Source organism: Amblyomma americanum, chromosome 7 (genome assembly GCF_052857255.1).
Source record: "Amblyomma americanum isolate KBUSLIRL-KWMA chromosome 7, ASM5285725v1, whole genome shotgun sequence".
Taxonomy (NCBI): Eukaryota; Metazoa; Arthropoda; class Arachnida; order Ixodida; family Ixodidae; genus Amblyomma; species Amblyomma americanum.
Window position 1 is genome coordinate 60,351,862 of NC_135503.1, and position 19,131 is coordinate 60,370,992.

Genomic DNA, 19,131 nt, shown 5'->3' on the forward strand with positions numbered 1-19,131 from the left:
ACGACGACCGCCTTCCGTGATAGGCCTAACGAATTCGCTGGGTTCGTGTGTGCCATTCTACCGATTTTGCCGCACCATTTCACAAGTTTTAATCAATGGAAATTTCCAACTAGTGTAGATTTGACAACAGCGCTATGAATTCGACAATCGCTTGCATCACAGGAGGCACAACAATGAACGGGAAGTACCAGTGGGACCCAAGCTGCCATGTTTTGCTTTAAGCAATCAGCGGCTTTCATCGTCATTGCTTGTGAATAACAAAGAAGCCCCTTTAAGGTAATGCGAATGGTCACCGTACATACTTATGGATAAAGTGGTTTAAAGTTAAGTGTTTTTCACATCGTGGAAAGCACGAATAATTAGCGGGAAGTGCCTGTCCTATGCAATCTCAGCAGCCCTGCTACCAAGAGGCTCCTATGCACGCGATCGCATCGCGGCTTCCTATAGAGTAGGCACGATGTGCAACTAAGCCAGATGCAAAGGGTGCAAAAAATACCTGGAGAGACGCGAGAGCTACACCTGGCCGAGTGGAACTCGAGCAGTCGAATTGGAAAGTCTGTATTTCGCCGCTCCGTTTTATTGGGCGTTCCTTCTTCATCTGCGTCCCTGGACGTGGATTCACTCTCTCCACCCCCCCCCCCCCACCCCCCACTTAGTTTCACCGGCGCGGCGCGCTGCGCCGCCTTGTAGCTGCTCCGCACCACGCGACCAACCGTGGCGCCGCCACGGAGGTCAAGGGGTGCCATGGAGCTCAAGGCGTGCCAAGCAGCTCAAGGAGTGCAACGCTGAAGGCTCGAAGTGCTAGCGTAGTGTAGCTCTCGCTACAAAATGAGAATATTTAATGTAACTATAGCACAGCTTGCGCATTGTATTATGCAAACGAGCACTAGCTGTTTGTATGAAGCAATGTAAACAAGAGTATTGAAGTGCAATCGACCTCATCGGGGCACTCCCGGTGTAGTTTCGCACTTACGTGGTAAATGCTCAGTGGTGAACTATATATTCAAGCACTCATTTAGCGAGTACCCGAAATATGTGCTGAAGGAGCAGCAAAAAAAAGTGAGCAACACCAATGAAAATCAACATCCACAGAGCCGAAGCAGACGCTCAACGTTGCTGTGGCAGGGCGAAGCGGTGGCGACGGCTGTTGGTTAGTACGGGCGGTGTTCGCGTTTCGAAGGCATTCGAAGATCTCGAATGCCTTCGTGGACCTCGGTTGACTCGAATGTATGTTAACCGTATCTCGTTCAAAAATTCATGTAGCAGCACAAGGTCGCAGTCATGTCAAATGACATTCGGTTGGAAGATATTCGAAACACCGGTGTAAATTCGCAGCGGGGGTATTATTTACCTCGTATCGTGATTTTGTAGTTGAAACGGCATTCGAATGAGAAAATATCACTTGAAATTAACCTGGAGGAATTGAATTTTTGATAAAATTGTATTTTCTAAGCATTTACACAAAAACCAGTTAATGTCCACAAGGTTCTGAAAAACGTCCATCACCATAGCCATCATTTACAAATTACAGTTCTTTTTGCCGTATGACAGCGTGTATCGAAATAGTTATTCGTTCAGGAAAACTGCACTTCATGAAAGTTTCACTCTACTAAAGTCTGATAGGGTTGTAAAACTGCCATTGACGAGCAAGGATACCAAGGCTCCTAAGGAGCGATGAACGTTTTGGCGAGACAGTTACCGCTATATCTTAGGAGCGCACTGATTTCTTATATTCCTGTGCCCTCTGTAGTAAAAATCCGCAAGGGTGACGGGTGACGTCTTTAAGCGTGAAGGAGTCGATTCGCAGAGAAGGCAAGCGTAGCAGGGAGCGGCAGAAGAAGGTGCGGATAAGATTAAGAATTTTGCGGGGATACGGTGGCTGCGGCAGGTAAAGGAGAGGGTTAATTGGAAGGACATAAGAGAGGCTTTTGCCCTGCAATGGGCGTAGTCAGGATGATGATGATGATGATGATGATGATGATGATGATGATGATGATGATGATGATTTAGAAAAAACAGCTAACTTACGAACATACAAAATATCGATATAGTGCGCAAGTGGCCAATGAAACGTTGTTTGATGGAATCAAATTGTATAATGAACACTAGGTTACATGCAGAGAACTCTGCATTAGTGAATTACTTCTATGATAATCGGTTGTTCAGTATTTTAATTCGAGGAAATAATGACAGGGAAGAAAGTACCGCGAATATCACAACAGAAGCTTATATAAATCATGCTAAACAAGAAACCACCGCGTTTATACCATAAGGTACTGTGCAAAATGCCCTATTCTGAGTGTAAAAGTTTGGATGGGTGAGCTTCGGTATCGCTTTGATGCGTTGTGCGTCGAACGCGAGGTAAACAAGCATTATTTCTCGCCGTAGGCTGTGGATGCGCGCATGAAATGCTTTAGCACCAGCAGAGCACATTCCAGAGACGGAAACTCTTTTCCAAGCACCACCACACGTCCGAAGCTTTGCTAAGGCATTGCAGCGGTTCATGAGTAGGATGCCTCTATACAACTTCCTTTTGTACCACATGCGGAGCCATGGCACCCTCTTTCAGCGCTATGTGGAACCATTTGCAAGCAATGAGGGAACCAGGAGGTATTAGCCACGGGCGCGCGGATTTGCAGCAGTCGCGACGACTGCGCGCGCGCTGCACGTGCTGCGCGACAGTGCGCAGGCTCTTCCGAACCGCGTGCTCGGTCTGCCCACCACTGGACTCGGCAGATGCTGTTGTTGACGCATGCGCTGCTCCAGCGGCAGCACAGCTCGTAGGCACCAGAAGATACACGGAAAGTTTCGTCAAAGCTCACTTAGGTTCGCCTCCGTTCTGGTGTCAAGGCCACCCATGTTTTCTCCCTCCGTACTGGCCGCAAGATCATCCGTGGAGCACCGACAGCAGAATATAGACGCATTTCATCCTTTAAAAATATTTTGAGTAGAAAGAGCTGTTATGCTTTTGTCAAAGTTAGTTTATTTGAAATGCCTGTACCGCCGCGGTGGCTGAGTGATTGTGGCGCTCGGCTGCCGGCCCGAAACACGCGGGTTCGATTCCGGCCGCGGCGGTCGCATTTCGATGGATGCGCAATGCTAGAGGCCCGTGTACTGTGCGATGTCAGTGCATGTTAAAGAACCCCAGGTGGTCGAAATTTCCGGAGTACTTCACTACGGCGTCTCTCATAGCCTGGGTTGCTTTGGGATGTTAAACCCCTATAAACCAAACTAAACCTGAAATGCCCGTATGTTTTGGAAACTTACGAAATTATGTCGGGCCTATGAGTCAATCTTCTCCGAGGCGTAGGATTGAGCAAAGATATGTGTGCTGGTATAGAACAAGCAAAAATGACTGTTTCATAGTTTTTTTATGTTTTTATACGTGATTTCAACGCAATTCTTGGTGTTAGTTTTGGCACACTAATCCACAGATATTTCCTTCTGAAGCAGAAGATTCAGCCACGAAAGGCAATGAAGCATGCGTAGTGCGCTTCGAAGTAGTTAGGTTGAAAGCATATTTTTGTAGTACTTTTATATGTTCTACAGTGTCACCTGGTAATAGATCTTACCGCTGTTCTACGGCACGGGCCACCCAGAAATCAACCAACCCCCCTGCTTGTCAGGAACATCTCGCTTCCAAACTGAAATCGTCTTTCTGCGTCAAAGTGCTCATTCTGGATATCGAGAGAATCAACCAAGAACATCAAAGACACTACCAAGCTACCATTCAACGACACTACCACCTCATGACCCCAAATTGAACCCGTTTTTCTGAGAGTCCCTCCTTCGGCCTAGCCAGCTACACCGTGACGTACCTGCCGCGGAACTTTCGCATTACCGACTGCTACACTTTTGGTGCATTTTGTTTTCACATCATTCTAGCATCAATCGAGGCTCGCAAATTGTCACATTAGCATTTGTTTACTTCGAGAGATCTTTATTTTTATTCTCCTCACGCGTGTCGGGCCCGCTCTGGAGGAGTCGTGCTCACGCACGACACCCTCTGCAATTCATGCGACTAATCGAAAAAAAAGTTATTCGCCTCAATGCCCTTTTTTGTGGCTGGCTTCCTCAAATATGTTGATAATACAATATCCTTAAACTCACGTAAACAGCAATGATGCGAGGCAATAACGCATGCCGAGCCGGTTCGTCTCCGAGACAGGTAAGACAGGTTACCTGCCTAATCACCGCAAAGCGAACATCGTACTCCCGTCGCATACCAGCGAACTGCGCTCACGACACTGTTGCCCAAAAACAGCGCCGCCTGGCGCCCAGCACTGAACATCATCGGCTTGTTTTCTGGAAGCTCGGAAAAAGATATGGCTGCGAGCACGAAAGGAGGCGATTGTATGCTCTGTTACGTCTCGCCTACCTACGACGCGCGGTATAGCCGGCGCGGATGCAACGGACGCCGCGGCTTCGTTCATCGCCGCCGCGACGCCTCCCGCCAAGCGCGTCCAGGCATGTTTCAGTGCCACGTGTCGTCGTGCGTGCGTGTGTGTGTGTGTGCTTGTTTTGCCCACGCTTGTCAAAGCGCGGCAGCCGGGGAGAGGAGCTCCTCAACTGGGAGGCGAGGAGGTCTGACCGGCGCCGGCCTGGCGGACGCGCCCGTCACGCCTGAACATGTTCAAGCGTCGCCGTATCGGATGACTCTTCCCAAGCCGTTCCCTCTTGCCCTCGACTCCGAGGGTATAAAAAAAGACAGCTGCGCCGGACGCGAGAGAGCCTTCGATTCCTTCCTTCGAGTAACGTGGTCGCCCTGACCGGCTGCTCTTTTGCGATGCCAGAATAAATAAGTTGTTCTGTTGCCAGTCGACTCATCCTTTGCCGGGACCTTCGAATGTTTCCAGCTTTGCCCCAGGCCGCCAGGCCAACGCTACCCTTGGGGCTTGCAACCCAAATGCAACAACTGGTTGCCAGCGGTGAGATCCCGACAACGGAGGCCAGCAGCGAAGATATGCGGTCAACTGTATGCTGAGCAGCACAACGACCATCCGGGAGCAGTGCAACGAGCCCTGTGTGATGACTGGTTGCCTGCAGCGGAACGACTGCGCTGAATTCGTGGCTGCGAGGTTTGGTGAGTGCGGGACTTTCTTCTTCTGAGTTTTGCCAGGCTTTTGTTAGTGTCAGAAACAGAGCTGGTAATTGTGGTTGTCGTTGCTGCCGGGTTAGTTTGCGGCAAGACAATAGTAGGCAGTAGAGAAAGCAGCATTCGGAGCAGCCATGGATTTGAAGTCGTTGCGCAAACCGAAATTGCTGGAGCTTGCAAGAGAGTTGGGTCTTGATGTCTCAGACAAACTCAGAAAACCAGAACTGCTAAGGGCGATTCTTGAGTTGGAGGCTGAGGATGACGAGCTGTCGGAATGCCTTGAGACCATTGAGGAGAGGGAACAAAAAGAGAAAGAGGAGCGCGAACGTAAAGAACAAAAAGAGAAAGAGGAGCGCGAACGTAAAGAACAAAAAGAGAAAGACGAGCGCGAACGTAAAGAACAAAAAGAGAAAGAGGAGCGCGAACGGAAAGAACAAAAAGAGAAAGAGGAGCGCGAACGTAAAGAGCAAAAAGAGAAAGAAGAGCGCGACCACGCTTTAGAAATGAAGCGTCTCGAGGTAGAGATGGAACGCGCTCGTAATGGAAGTCAGGCACACGGTGCAGGAGAACGGGTATCGTTCAAAATGACTGACCTGATGCGGCCGTTTAAGCTTGGAGAGGACATTGGTTTGTTCCTGGTTAACTTTGAGCGAACGTGCGAGAAGCAGGGGTTCTCTCGGGAAACGTGGCCACAGCGCTTGCTCACTTTGTTACCCGGCGAGGCGGCCGACGTAGTCGCTCGCTTGAAGAGAGAGGAGGCAGAGGATTTCGACCAAGTGAAATCGAGTCTGCTAAAAAAGTACAGGCTGTCAGCGGAGGCGTTCCGTCGGAAGTTTCGGGAAAATGAAAAAGGCAGAAATGAGTCATATACAGAGTTTGCCTACAGGCTTATGTCAAACATGCAGGAGTGGCTCAAAGAAGAGAAAGCGTTTGGTGACCACGAGAAAATTCTGCAGTGTTTCGGGCTGGAACAGTTTTATAGTCGGTTACCTGAGAACGTGCGGTACTGGGTCTTGGATAGGCCAGACGTTAGTACAGTGGCTAAAGCCGCCGAGCTAGCCGAGGAGTTTGTGACGCGTCGGGCTCGCGGAGCTAAGGACGGTCAAAAGGGTGAATTTGGCTCCAAGTCTGAGAGGCCGAAGTTCACACCCATGAGAGCAAGGGGGGACACGCGTAGTGCGGATGCGAGTGAAAGCAGTCCGACCGAACGTAAGGAGACGGCGGCAGCCGAAGCCGAACGCAGAAAGCGGTTCGAGGCGAGGCAAGCGCGCGTGTGTTATACGTGCCAGAAGCCGGGTCACTTTTCGGCGCAGTGTCCAGAAACAAAAACAAAAGTCGTTTTTTTGTCATTATGCAGCACTGACGAGAACATGAAGCTTCTCGAGCCTTACATGCGAGACTTCCTCGTGAACGGGAAAGAGTGCCGAGTGCTTCGTGATTCCGCAGCTACAATGGATGTAGTTCACCCCTCTTACGTAGAACCCGATATGTTCACGGGCGAGTGCGCATGGATCAAGCAAGCCGTGGAAGCTCACAGCGTGTGTCTGCCCGTAGCAAAAGTGCTCATTGAAGGACCTTTCGGAGCAATTGAGACGGAGGCAGCAGTGTCATCTATGCTGCCCCCCCAGTACCCGTACCTATTTTCGAACCGGTCCGATCACCTCCTGCGCGAGAAGGGTCTTTTGTTTGGTGAGGCTAGCGTTCAGGCCTTAACCAGATCGAGAGTTCGGGAGCTCGCTGCAAAGGCGGTAGTTGCGGGGCCGACGTTGTCGAGCAATGAGAAAGGGTCGGAGGCGCAGCAAGCTGATATTCAGAGCACGTCCGAACTGAATAAAATTGAGCCTGTAGCGCTGAAGGCACCAGGTACTGGAGAGGAAATGCCCGACACGGGAAAATTAGAAGAGCTATCTACAGATTTGCTCATCGCGCCTACGTCCGATGGACTTAATAGGTTGCTAAAAGTCAGCCGGTCGGCTTTGATAGCAGAGCAAAAAAAAGGATGGCAGCCTAGAAAACATGCGCTGCAATGTCAAAGAAGGTATCGCCAAGAAAAATGTTCGTTTTGTGGAAAGAGGTGGGGTCCTGTACCGGAAGTATCTAGACCGCAGAGGAGTCGAGTTCGATCAGCTGATCGTGCCTCAGTGCTACCGTCAGGATCTGTTGCGCTTGTCGCATGGCGGTTCGTGGTCCGGACACCTAGGAGTTAAGAAGACTAAGGACCGTCTCTTGCAAGAGTACTATTGGCCAGGGTGTTTTCGTGACGTAGAAACCTTTGTGAGGACATGTGACACCTGTCAGCGGGTTGGCAAACCAGGGGACAAATCGAGGGCGCCGTTGAAGTTGGTACCTATCATTACGGAGCCTTTTAGACGGCTCGTTATTGATACAGTGGGACCTCTGCCGGTAACAGCCACGGGGTACAGACACATTTTGACTGTGATCTGCCCAGCGACAAAGTTCCCTGAAGCAGTGCCGCTTAAAGATCTCAGCTCAGTTGAGATAGTCAATGCACTACTGTCCATATTTGCGCGAGTTGGTTTTCCTGCGGAAATCCAGTCAGATCAGGGCACAGTGTTTACCAGCGCTTTGACGACAGCCTTTCTCGAAAGGTGTGGGGTAAAGCTGTTACACAGCTCAGTGTACCACCCACAGTCGAATTCCGTTGAGAAGCTCCACTCCGTCATGAAGCGCGTGTTGAGAGCATTGTGTTTTGAGCAACAAAGTGATTGGGAGCTGTGTCTGCCTGGGGTGATGTTTGCATTAAGGACCGCGCCGCATGCGGCTACGGGGTTTTCGCCAGCTGAGCTGGTGTACGGTCGCTCGCTGCGGTCTCCGCTTCGCATGCTTCGAGACTCGTGGGAAGGCAGGGGCGACGACCCAGTCGTGGTCGAGTACGTGCTTAGTCTCCTCGAACGCTTAAGAAGGGCACAGGAGTTGTCAGGTGAAGCAATGGCAAAGGCCCAGCAGAGAGCCAAGGTTTATTATGATCGGACAGCCAGGGCCCGTCGTTTTGAGGTGGGCGATGAGGTGATGATATTGCGCACATCGCTAAAAAACAAACTCGACGTGCAGTGGGAGGGCCCAGCACGGATTGTTCAAAAACTGTCGGATGTTAACTACGTGGTGAGTCTGCCAGGAAAACGGAAAGCACAGCAAGTTTACCACTGTAATCTGCTCAAACCCTATAGACAACGGGAAGCAGTGGTGTGTATGATGGTAAACGTTCCCGAAGAGCTTCCGGTCGAGCTTCCGGGACTAGGCTCAGTGACGAACAGGGAAGACACTGATCAGGTCATTAGTGACTTAATCATTAAAGCACCGCTGTCAGCTGAGCAGAGAACCGAACTACACCAACTCTTACAAGAGTTTCAAGGTCAGTTCTCTGAGAGGCCTGGTAGGACTTCTGTCCTTACTCATGATATAGAACTTACCTCGCCAGAGCCAGTACGATCCAAGGCGTACCGGGTGTCACCCCGCCAGCGCGATATTATGGAGGCTGAGGTAAAGAAAATGCTACAGCTCGATGTTATTGAGGCGGGTGAGAGTGATTATACCTCCCCTTTGATTTTAGTTGAGGTACCGGGCAAGGAACCTCGTCCTTGCGTCGACTACCGCAGGCTTAATTCTATCACTAAGGATCAAATTTATCCGATCCCTAACATCGAGGAGCGCCTTGAGAAAGTTAGTAGCGCTCAGTTTATTTCCACCCTAGATCTTGTCAGGGGTTATTGGCAGGTTCCACTTACAGAGGAGGCTAGTAGGTATGCGGCGTTCATTTCACCAATGGGAACATTCCGTCCTAAAGTTTTGAGTTTTGGTTTGAAGAACGCGCCATACTGCTTTTCAAGCCTCATGGACAAAGTGTTGCGGGGACAGGAAGAATTTGCTTTACCGTATTTAGACGACGTAGCGATATTCTCCGCATCCTGGTCTGAGCATATGGCACACTTGCGGGCAGTGCTAACCCGCCTGCGCGAAGCGGGCTTGACAGTCAAGGCTCCCAAGTGCCAATTAGCACAGGCAGAGGTTGTCTACCTCGGTCACGTGATTGGACAGGGTCGTCGCCGCCCCTCTGAAATAAAGGTGGCCGCTGTGCGAGACTTCCCGCAACCGCGCACGAAGACCGATATTCGGTCGTTCTTGGGTGTCGCCGGCTACTATCAGAGGTACATCCCCAGGTACTCCGATATCGCGGCTCCCCTGACGGATGCTCTAAGAAAAACAGAGCCCCAAACAGTCGTCTGGAGCGAGACAAAGGAGAGAGCTTTTAGCGCCCTAAAGAGCGCCCTAACAAGCCAGCCTGTGCTACGATCGCCAGACTATACCAAAGGGTTCGTTGTTCAGTGCGATGCTAGTGAGCGAGGCATGGGCGTTGTACTGTGCCAAAGGGACAATGGAGAAGTGGAACACCCCGTCCTGTATGCTAGTCGTAAGCTGACCTGTCGTGAGCAGGCGTACAGCGCCACCGAGAAAGAGTGTGCGTGTCTCGTGTGGGCCGTTCAGAAATTGTCATGCTACCTAGCCGGCTCGAGGTTTATCATTGAGACGGATCACTGCCCTCTCCAATGGCTGCAGAACATCTCTCCCAAAAATGGCCGCCTCCTGCGCTGGAGCCTCGCTTTGCAACAATATTCCTTTGAGGTGCGTTACAAAAAGGGGAGTCTCAACGGTAACGCCGATGGCTTAAGTCGAAGCCCCTAACGTAGGAATCCGCCTCAAAGTTGTTGGTTACTGATGTTTTCTTCCTGAGGCAGGATTTTTAACATATTGCTTTTGTTTAGTGTTTCAAAGTGATTATGTGCTTTCTAGTGCAATTTTCCAATTTGTGGACGCGTTCTGAGTGCTGCTTGACTACTGTAAGGAACTAGGCAGTAGTATAAAAGGGGAAAGAGCCTGGCAGAGCTTAGTGAGGGTTGTCTCGTGCTTGCTGACTGAGCGGTTGCGTTTCGGCGTAGTTCTAACGCTTGCTGGGAACGAGCACAAAAATGGCAACTCTCCCGAAGTGACTTTACAGTGTCCTATGTGATCCTGAACCCGAGAACGAGGCCTTCTCTGTGCGCTGCGCTCAAGCAACGTCGAGGGACGATCGGTTTCGATTACGAGCATCATCGAGCGACATCCCTCTGGACAGCGGATGCAGTCCCCTGACCATCGGGATCTCCTTCTCCCGGCGGGGCGGTCTGTTACGTCTCGCCTACCTACGACGCGCGGTATAGCCGGCGCGGATGCAACGGACGCCGCGGCTTCGTTCATCGCCGCCGCGACGCCTCCCGCCAAGCGCGTCCAGGCATGTTTCAGTGCCACGTGTCGTCGTGCGTGCGTGTGTGTGTGTGTGCTTGTTTTGCCCACGCTTGTCAAAGCGCGGCAGCCGGGGAGAGGAGCTCCTCAACTGGGAGGCGAGGAGGTCTGACCGGCGCCGGCCTGGCGGACGCGCCCGTCACGCCTGAACATGTTCAAGCGTCGCCGTATCGGATGACTCTTCCCAAGCCGTTCCCTCTTGCCCTCGACTCCGAGGGTATAAAAAAAGACAGCTGCGCCGGACGCGAGAGAGCCTTCGATTCCTTCCTTCGAGTAACGTGGTCGCCCTGACCGGCTGCTCTTTTGCGATGCCAGAATAAATAAGTTGTTCTGTTGCCAGTCGACTCATCCTTTGCCGGGACCTTCGAATGTTTCCAGCTTTGCCCCAGGCCGCCAGGCCAACGCTACCCTTGGGGCTTGCAACCCAAATGCAACAGCTCCAAGGTAGTGACACCAGAAGTGCATCTTCAGATGGTTCAGCAATAGAGCTTTCCTTGTTTTGAGGTGCTGTCGCTCTCTTCGCCTTAATTTATCGCCCTTCCTAACCTCCCCATCTGCAACGGATTATTGTGCAGATAGATAATTTTGCTCATTATATGAGCTTAATTGGCGCAGATGTCATATACCCCTGAGGAAAAGCTTGCGCTCCGGCTCCATTTGCACCAGATACCTTATATCAAATGTTTCACCCGAGGCCTTCCGCAATTTTTAAAAAATAGGCTTTTTGACTTACATAGGCTTTTTGATAAATAGGCTTTTTGACTTTTTGACTACTGCGAACTCGAGGTTATCCAAGAATTTGAATCTACGGAGCTTCTAGGGGAAGCATGCAAAGTGTTTTTGCACTAGCAATTAAAATGGTGACGTAATCATCGATTAAAACCACGACGATGTTCAGGCTTTTCCTCAATGCGATAAGGAAGTGCGAGGAAACTCGTTCCGACATCATTACTGCCGAATCTTCAGATGTGCGCTGCCTTCGCCGGCATGTTGGTGTGCGTCGTCCGAAGCCGCGAAACAATGCTTTCTGTGATTCACCTTTAATGGCGTTGGTTTTCTTCCATGAAACAACTGTTTATTAGCTGATAACGTAGCGCTGTCGTATGTGACGTCATTAATGGGGCCTCTGCAAGTCGTTGTGCACTGCAGAGAAGCCTCAACACAGACGCCGGTTCATTCGGCGATTACGTCGCTATTTGAAATGCTGGGGCAAATCTATTTCGCAGGCTTTACTATCACGTTTCATACGTTTGGTCCATTTAAACTAATGGAATTTTAAAAACTCTTCACTTGCCCTTTAACAAGCCTACTTGTTGGCATGCCGTATCTGTATTCTGATGCGCTACACCGCTGACAATGCTACGCCGAAAAAAGCGCTTCGCTGAATGAAAAGGCTTTTTTTTTATTGCCGATCATCTTAGGCGAAATACCCTCCATAGGCATTTCGTTTCATTAACTGTAAGTGCAAGATTTTACAAAATTATGAAAAGAAAATATCAGTGCACGATAGAGATGTTAGTGAAAAAGTGTAAATTTGAAGTCTGTTCTCGGACTGTGCTTATGTACAGGACTGCATTTGCTGTTTTTCAATATTTCGGTAGAACGCCAATAAAAAGAGATTTAGTGATTTTCTACGCTATCTCTATATTATCATTATAATCAGCCTGACTACGCCCACTGCAGGACAATGGCCTCTCCCAAGTCCTTCCAATTAAATGAACCCGGTTCTTTGCCAGCTGCGGCCACCTCATCCCAACCATTTTCTTTGCCTATCTGCCCACCTAACTTTCCACCACCCCTTGCTACGCTTACTTTCTTTTGAAATCCACTCCGTTACCCTTAATGACCAGCAGTTACATGCCGTGCCCAAGCCCATTTCTTCCTCTTGATTTCGACCAGGATGCCGTTAACCCGCATTTGTTCCCTCACCCACTCTGCCCGCTTCCTGTCTTGCATTACAGCATATCCCTTCTAACCGATACAGGAGTAGCTTGGCCGCTTGACGCCAATGCATCATACTGCTCAGGAGGGGCACTTATTGACAGTCGAGTGGTACAGATGCATTAAAAGGGATTTAAACATAAATATACACGCGCACATATTTGTGCTTATTATGTTTTTTCAAGCAGTGCTTTGCTGCATGGAGACTTGCTTTTTGGGCTTCCTCTCTGTGCTTGTAGAGAGAGGATATAGACGATCTAGACCGGGTACTACAATGTTATGCACGATGATGTCGGTTTTCTGAAGCTGTGGAATCGTAATTGAAAACGAAGCATGCAACAGAACGACACTCTTCTGTAACATGTTCTGTCAAAGCCCCAAAAATACCTTGAGTACACTTTTATGATTTTGGTCATGCACCACATGTAAGTTTTCAATGCGTTGTAACAACCAAGAAAAACGAAATTTAAGTCGGAAGTTACGCCCAGTAAGTTTCGCTACTTGTTTCCGCACAGCCTTCATTTCGTGCTGATAAAATAAATTGTCTGACTGTTTATTTCATGTTCTTCAGAAAAAACGGCCATTGATTTTTCACTCAAAGTTTTCAGCCCTCTCGTTTGTTATCATTTTTCTAGTTTCATCAATGAAAAGGAAACCAGCCTGACTGATGTGTTACCAGACCTATATGAGTTGTTGTGACACTTTAACTTAGACTCCGTTTCACCCACTCTGGTAATATCATTTCTTTCACTCAAAGCAGATGCTGCTTTAGACACCAATTTACGGTACGCATCGTTCTTTGCAAATTAACTTAAGACACTTGAACCGAAGTTTCCTTGAATTGTGGGCAATGAAGGAAAGGTCTCCGAAAAGTTCAGCGGCTTAGCTCGAAACCTTACTTATACGATGTCGCATAGGATGCCTTTCCTGCCTCTTATGTGATACGTTATATTAATCGGAGAACGACAGCAAGACAGTGTTGAATGTTCAGAAAGCCTTCTTGTACTACGTTTCGAAAAACTGAGTGATCAGCTGTCGAACACCCTTCTTAAACGTTATTCAGCATTACTTGTTATTGCTTGGTCTCTCCGGCTCGAGGGCTGTTTCTCTTTGCTGAGCTTTCCTCAATTTTAAATGCATAACTACAAAAGTTGCACTTTCAGTACACCAATTTGCTGAACTGTACTTCATAAATGAATAGACAAAAAATTAACCATACTCTGTTGGTAGAACCAAAGCCAAGAGAACATAGAGGCTGTGCCCTCTTGAATTCATGTCAAAGAGTGCTGGCGGCAATCGTGTAAATGCGCCTTATTAATAGAAGATCCTTGATTTTTCTGCGTAATGAATGCATGTTTTTTGGCGTTCTATCTCATTTGCTCTGCGCGTTTCTGCGTCGCATAACAATGAACCTTTTAGAGATGAAGTTGTCTTCGACATTCGCACAGTTCGACATGAAAAATTAACGCATTCGCAGCCGTCCAGCTCTCAGCCTAATAATTTTATGTATATGAGCTATGCAGATTTCTCGAGTCAAATATTCATCCATTTTTCTTCCCTTACATCCTCATTTTGAAAAGCAACTCGCAATTAAAAATTCTCAGAAAGCAAAGTTACGCACTGCGTGCCATTCAAGTATTATTCCTGGTCCGCAGCTCGAAAATATGAGTAGCGTAAGCTTGTTAAACTGTCAACACTGTTAACTAGAATTTTTCTGCAACTATCCAGATCCAGTGCTGGTTATGCGCATTGAATGGAAATTTCTAATTCACATATCAGTGTTTTTGCACATTTTTCTAATAGATAAATTGATATTTTCGCTTAGACTTAATTCCTTGTTCCAGAACATCTTTAGAAGCTATACCAGCCTGAAAAACTAAATAATTTTGCATGTGAATGTTTTGAACACAATACTTCATCGACGGACGTGAACTCTTTCTCTAGTGAGCTCTTCGAATCGGCTTTCGACATTTGAATGTTATTGATTTCAAATATATCACATTTTAACACCCTTTCCAGTTCAGATACTCGCTCCAAAATTTCAGTCATCGAGTTCTTTGAAAGGCGCATTGGCCCTACCCGCACGTTCCTTGCGACAGCTACACTAATTTTTGTTACGTTTCCTAAATGAATTTCAGGGCTGCCTTAGAATGGAGGGGTAATTTTTCGCGATCATGAGATGATGGTTTAATCTGCCTCCCCTTTACTTCTTAATATGACTAGGTTTCGATCATTGACCGGACGACCGGCATATTCCTATGCCTCTATCCTGTGCTGCCTTGGCAACACAATAATTGCTAGACTGGAAGGTAAATACAGGAAGGTGAATGCAGGTGAATACAGAAGTTGAATACAACCGGCTCCACGTGACCAACCTGTGCCGCCACGGAGCTCAAGGGGTGCCACGCTGAAAGCTCGAAGAGTTGGCGTAGTGTAGCTCTCGCTACAAAAGATGAAATTAGTTTGTAAAGGCTTCACTGTAACCCTATTTTACAAAAACATGTTGAGCGTTAAACTACGGCGGCAGTGTTATCTTGAGAAATGGGAATGAAATTCACTCTGGCTTGTACAAATAGCCTGCATTATATATGGTACAGACCGGGTGTTGTGATAGGAAGTTGACCGAAACGTTTTGTGCAAAAGCTTGTTATTGAGGGCTGTGGAATTTGAGACCACAGATTTTTACTGTTGGTTGCAAGGTTCTAATGCAGTGGGAAAGTGAACATCAGCCTGGCTTTTCTGAATTTCAATTAACCTGTCCAGCTGTTCAAATATATTACTTTATACGCTGTCCATTACCAATTCATTCTTTGTGTGCTGCTTTGGGATGGCGCTGCCATTCAGGCAGAGAGAAACTTTTCATAAGTGACGGGCAGACAGAAGCTGTGTTTAGTTACTGTTTTAGTGGTGTGCAGTCATTTGAAAGCTCAGCGCGATAGTAGTAATCGGTCCTGCCGTTCATAGTTTCACTGCTTACGGAATCCAGTGCAAGTGACACGTTTCACATCAAATACCACGGAGATAAGGGAGCAGTCCAACGCTTTAATGGAATGCGAATAAAAATGATTTTAAATAATATTCCTTTCATTTCTGCTGCTCCTAATTTTAATGAATGAAGAAAAAAAAAATGCGCATAATTTCAGACAATAATTTGTGTCTTTAATTCACGACGTATTCAATTAACAAAGATCTTTGAAAAATAAGCGAAAAATTGAAACGTTTCTCATTTCATCTTCAAGCTGCGCTAAAACTCCCTAGCTCTGTTTACCGGCATTATAGAAAATTGCTTCCATATGTTCAATTCGTTTCCAAAATATTTGTTAATATGCTCGAGTTCGATCTTTTGCCGCTACTTTTGTGTCTAATGGTTGAGAATGTTCTGCATTCAAAATTTTAACCTTAAATTTTTTTTTAATAAACCAACTGAATGCATTCGTGTTCTCTTGAAGCCACTCAACATTTAATCAGGCTGAGGCGATCTTTAAGAGTGAGTATCATTATATTTTGATAATCGTTCATCCACTTTCAAAAAGAAAACATCGACTAGTAGATAAGAACGTCCTAAAGCGCTAAAGAAAAAATTATAAAATCAAAACATCAAAAACCGTTTAAAAAACTCGTTTCGACTGACAATATTTGCATACGGAAATTGATCAAAAGAGCATGTGACAAACTAAAATGATCACACTAAAAATCCCCTTTGTAGGACAAGACAATTTATATAATTTTGTTATTATGATTTCAGCTCTCTTCAGCACACATCTGTTGAGCGCAAAAGTATTTTCAATAAAACTCGCCACTGTGTGCCGCCAGATTGAACTTCAAATGAGCCTGCGAACCTATGCCTTTCTACAGACTGACATTTCGCCTTTCTACATTAGTGTCGTGTTTTTATTTTAATCAACTGCTAGGCTTATTGTATTTTTATCTCAAAGAAAATAAATTGGAAAGACGAAACAGTTCTGAGCGACCAATTTTTTTTTAATTGTTCTCTGAAATAAACATGAATTTTTTAAAAATGCTTGCAATAGTTGTCACAGTTTCTGTGTTAATTTATAGCGAAGGATCATTGGCATCCTTCTTGTTACAACTTCACACAGAACCTACCCAGCCAGCTTTCAACTCTGCCAACGGAGCCATGAAGATTAACGTGTAGCCAATACGATTTTTCATTTCAGATAGTCAAAACTTCGCACAGCGTTATCTCGGGAGTATGCCAATTGCTACAGAATACATACACCATGGCACTGTGCCCATGTTGGGCTATGCGAGGGGAAGATGAATGCCTATTAATCTGTGCTTTTCATACACGCCGTAAAAAAAATGTGGACCTAATTTCCTTTGTGTCAGCTTCAGTTTCTGTAGTGATGTTCTTCTAGTCGAAGACAGCATAGAGTGCAAGATCATGGGCGATTTTTCTGAGTTTCTGAGTTCTGAGTTTCCACAGTAAAGACTGTATTTTCACTGTTGTGTATAGACCGCCATCAGAAGACACGCAGAATTTCCATTCTTTCTTAATCTTTTTGGCCATATGACACAGGAAGCCCTGACCTAATCTTGGGTGGTGACAATAATGTGAACATGTTAATTCCAACATGTTTTCAAACAGAAATTCACTCACTGATTACATCTCAAGGACTTACCAACGTAATCACTACACCGCCACATGTTACACAAAATATCACTTCTTTATTAAACGTATTCCTAACAAGTATAAACTTTGATCTAACAACCGGAGGGACAGTTTACACTGACGTAAGCGATGATTTGGGCACAGTTCTCTTAGTTGAAAAAGCATGCGACATCTTAAAACAGGCTAGACAAGAACACTTTGTTCAGGTCATCACGCCATCATGCCTAGAACAGTTCCACGATGCAATCAGACAAGAAACTTGGGCGGCCGTTTACGAAACGTGCTTTGCTGAAACTGCATATAACCATTTCATCACAACCTTTATTCATGCAAATCATTTGCATTTTCCTTTGAATAATGTAAATAGGCCGCGCAGGGCACGGAAACCATGGATAACATAGGAGCTACTGAAAATAATGACGCACAAAAACAGCTTATAGCAGAGTTCATAAAAACGAAGGACCCAGTATTATTCAAAGAATAAAAATCATTCCGCAACAAACTTACGGCCATGTTAAAAAAATTCAATGATATGTATTACATCAATATGCTCTACAATGACACTGTCTCTAGATCTCATATAATCTATAATCTGGAAGAAGGCAAACTCACTTTTGCATCGCAATATGCAGAAGACATTCCCTAGTGTTATCGAACACGCAAGCGTACGATTTTCAGGAAAGGCATTCGCGGACGCAGTTAACAAACTTTTCGTGAAAGTAGTGAGCCCGCTAACTCCTAGACCCCTGAGGCCGATGCACATATGCCCAATAACACCAGTTTCAACTCATTTTATCTGAACCCAACTGACAGGTAAGAAGTGTTTTCTTCTATAAATGCTAATAAAAATGCCAAATCAAAGGATTCCAATGGAATGCAAATAGCCCCTCTAAAGTATGACCTTGATTTGATCTGCCCTATCTTATCGCACGTGTACAATCTGATATTTTCGACTGGCGTGTTTTCAACAAAAATGCAAGAAGCCCCAGTGATACCGGTATTCAAACATGGTGAAAGAAATAACCTTAATAATTATCGCCCTGTTTCAATATTGCCCGTATTCTCTAAAGGCACTGAGAAATTAATACACACCAGGATGGCATCATACCTTCACAAAAATAGGTTACTTCACGACTTTCAGCACGGTTTCAGAAGCCATAGATCGACTGAAACAGCTCTTCTACCCCTGAAAGAAACAAATGAATCCTTTATTAAGAGAACTGATATTAGGAATATATATAGACTTTCGAAAGGCTTTTCATTTAGTCGATCACAATATCCTTCTTGCTAAGCTTCACACATACGGTTTCCGTGGGAATACGCAAGCCCTGCTGGAACCATATTTTCAACATCGGGCGCAGTACATAGAAATAAACAATGTGAAAATCATCTACCATTCCTATTAATTCTGGAGTGCCGCAGGGGAGCAATCTAGGGCAACTTTTATTTTCCTTATATATAAGCGACATTATTCACTACACAAGAAGCGCACAATTTGTATCCCACGCGGATGATACATCTTTGTTCATTACAGGTACTTGTAAAAACGACATCGACCAGAGTGCAGATCACGTGTTGGCTTACATTACATCATGAGTTGATGCAAATCATCCGAAGATGAATTCTAATAAGACAAAAAGAGTGTTATACCTACCTAAGGGAAAACACGGTAGGAAGCCACTTAACATATGCCTAGGCACAAATGCGTTAGAAACGTTGGATTCCGTAAAAAGACACGACATCATCTTTTCAACTCGCTTAGCATGGTTATTCCATGTTGACTATCTCTGTTCCAAAGTAGCTTCAGCAGTGGGAGTCTTATCTTGATTAAAGCGTATACTTGCCGACAGACTTAAAATCATGCTATATAATTCACTAGTGCTGTCTTTACTTCAATATTACCATCTCGTTTGTGGAGCAACTGGTGTCAAAAACTTGTCCAACCTACACTTACCACAGAAAAAAAAGCCATGCGATGCATAGCAAACGTTCCTTCCTGTTATCCTTCCCATGAACTGTTCTTACGATATGACGTTACCCCCATTTTCAATATGTACAGTTACAGTTTACTGGTGCGCTACAATTCCTGTGTAAAAACCAGGGACAATAGTTTGGCGGAAATCGCAAAGCTCGAAAAGAAGAATTTGTGTCGCCACATCCGGCA

General features: G+C 46.3%; 1 protein-coding gene across 2 annotated transcripts in view; it reads right to left on the reverse strand.

Moving 5' to 3' along the window:
• LOC144099203 (uncharacterized) overlaps window positions 1-13,625 on the reverse strand; it is a 32,028-nt gene extending 18,403 nt beyond the window's left edge. The window contains exon 1 of one of the 2 annotated variants that reach the window (XM_077632347.1): window positions 13,554-13,619. In XM_077632347.1, the coding sequence (XP_077488473.1) occupies window positions 13,554-13,609 (56 nt within the window). In that variant the 5' untranslated portion in view covers window positions 13,610-13,619. Of the gene's footprint in view, window positions 1-13,553 lie in introns of both variants that reach the window. The other variant, XM_077632348.1, reaches the window with a different exon arrangement.
• Between the last annotated feature and the right edge of the window lie 5,506 nt (window positions 13,626-19,131).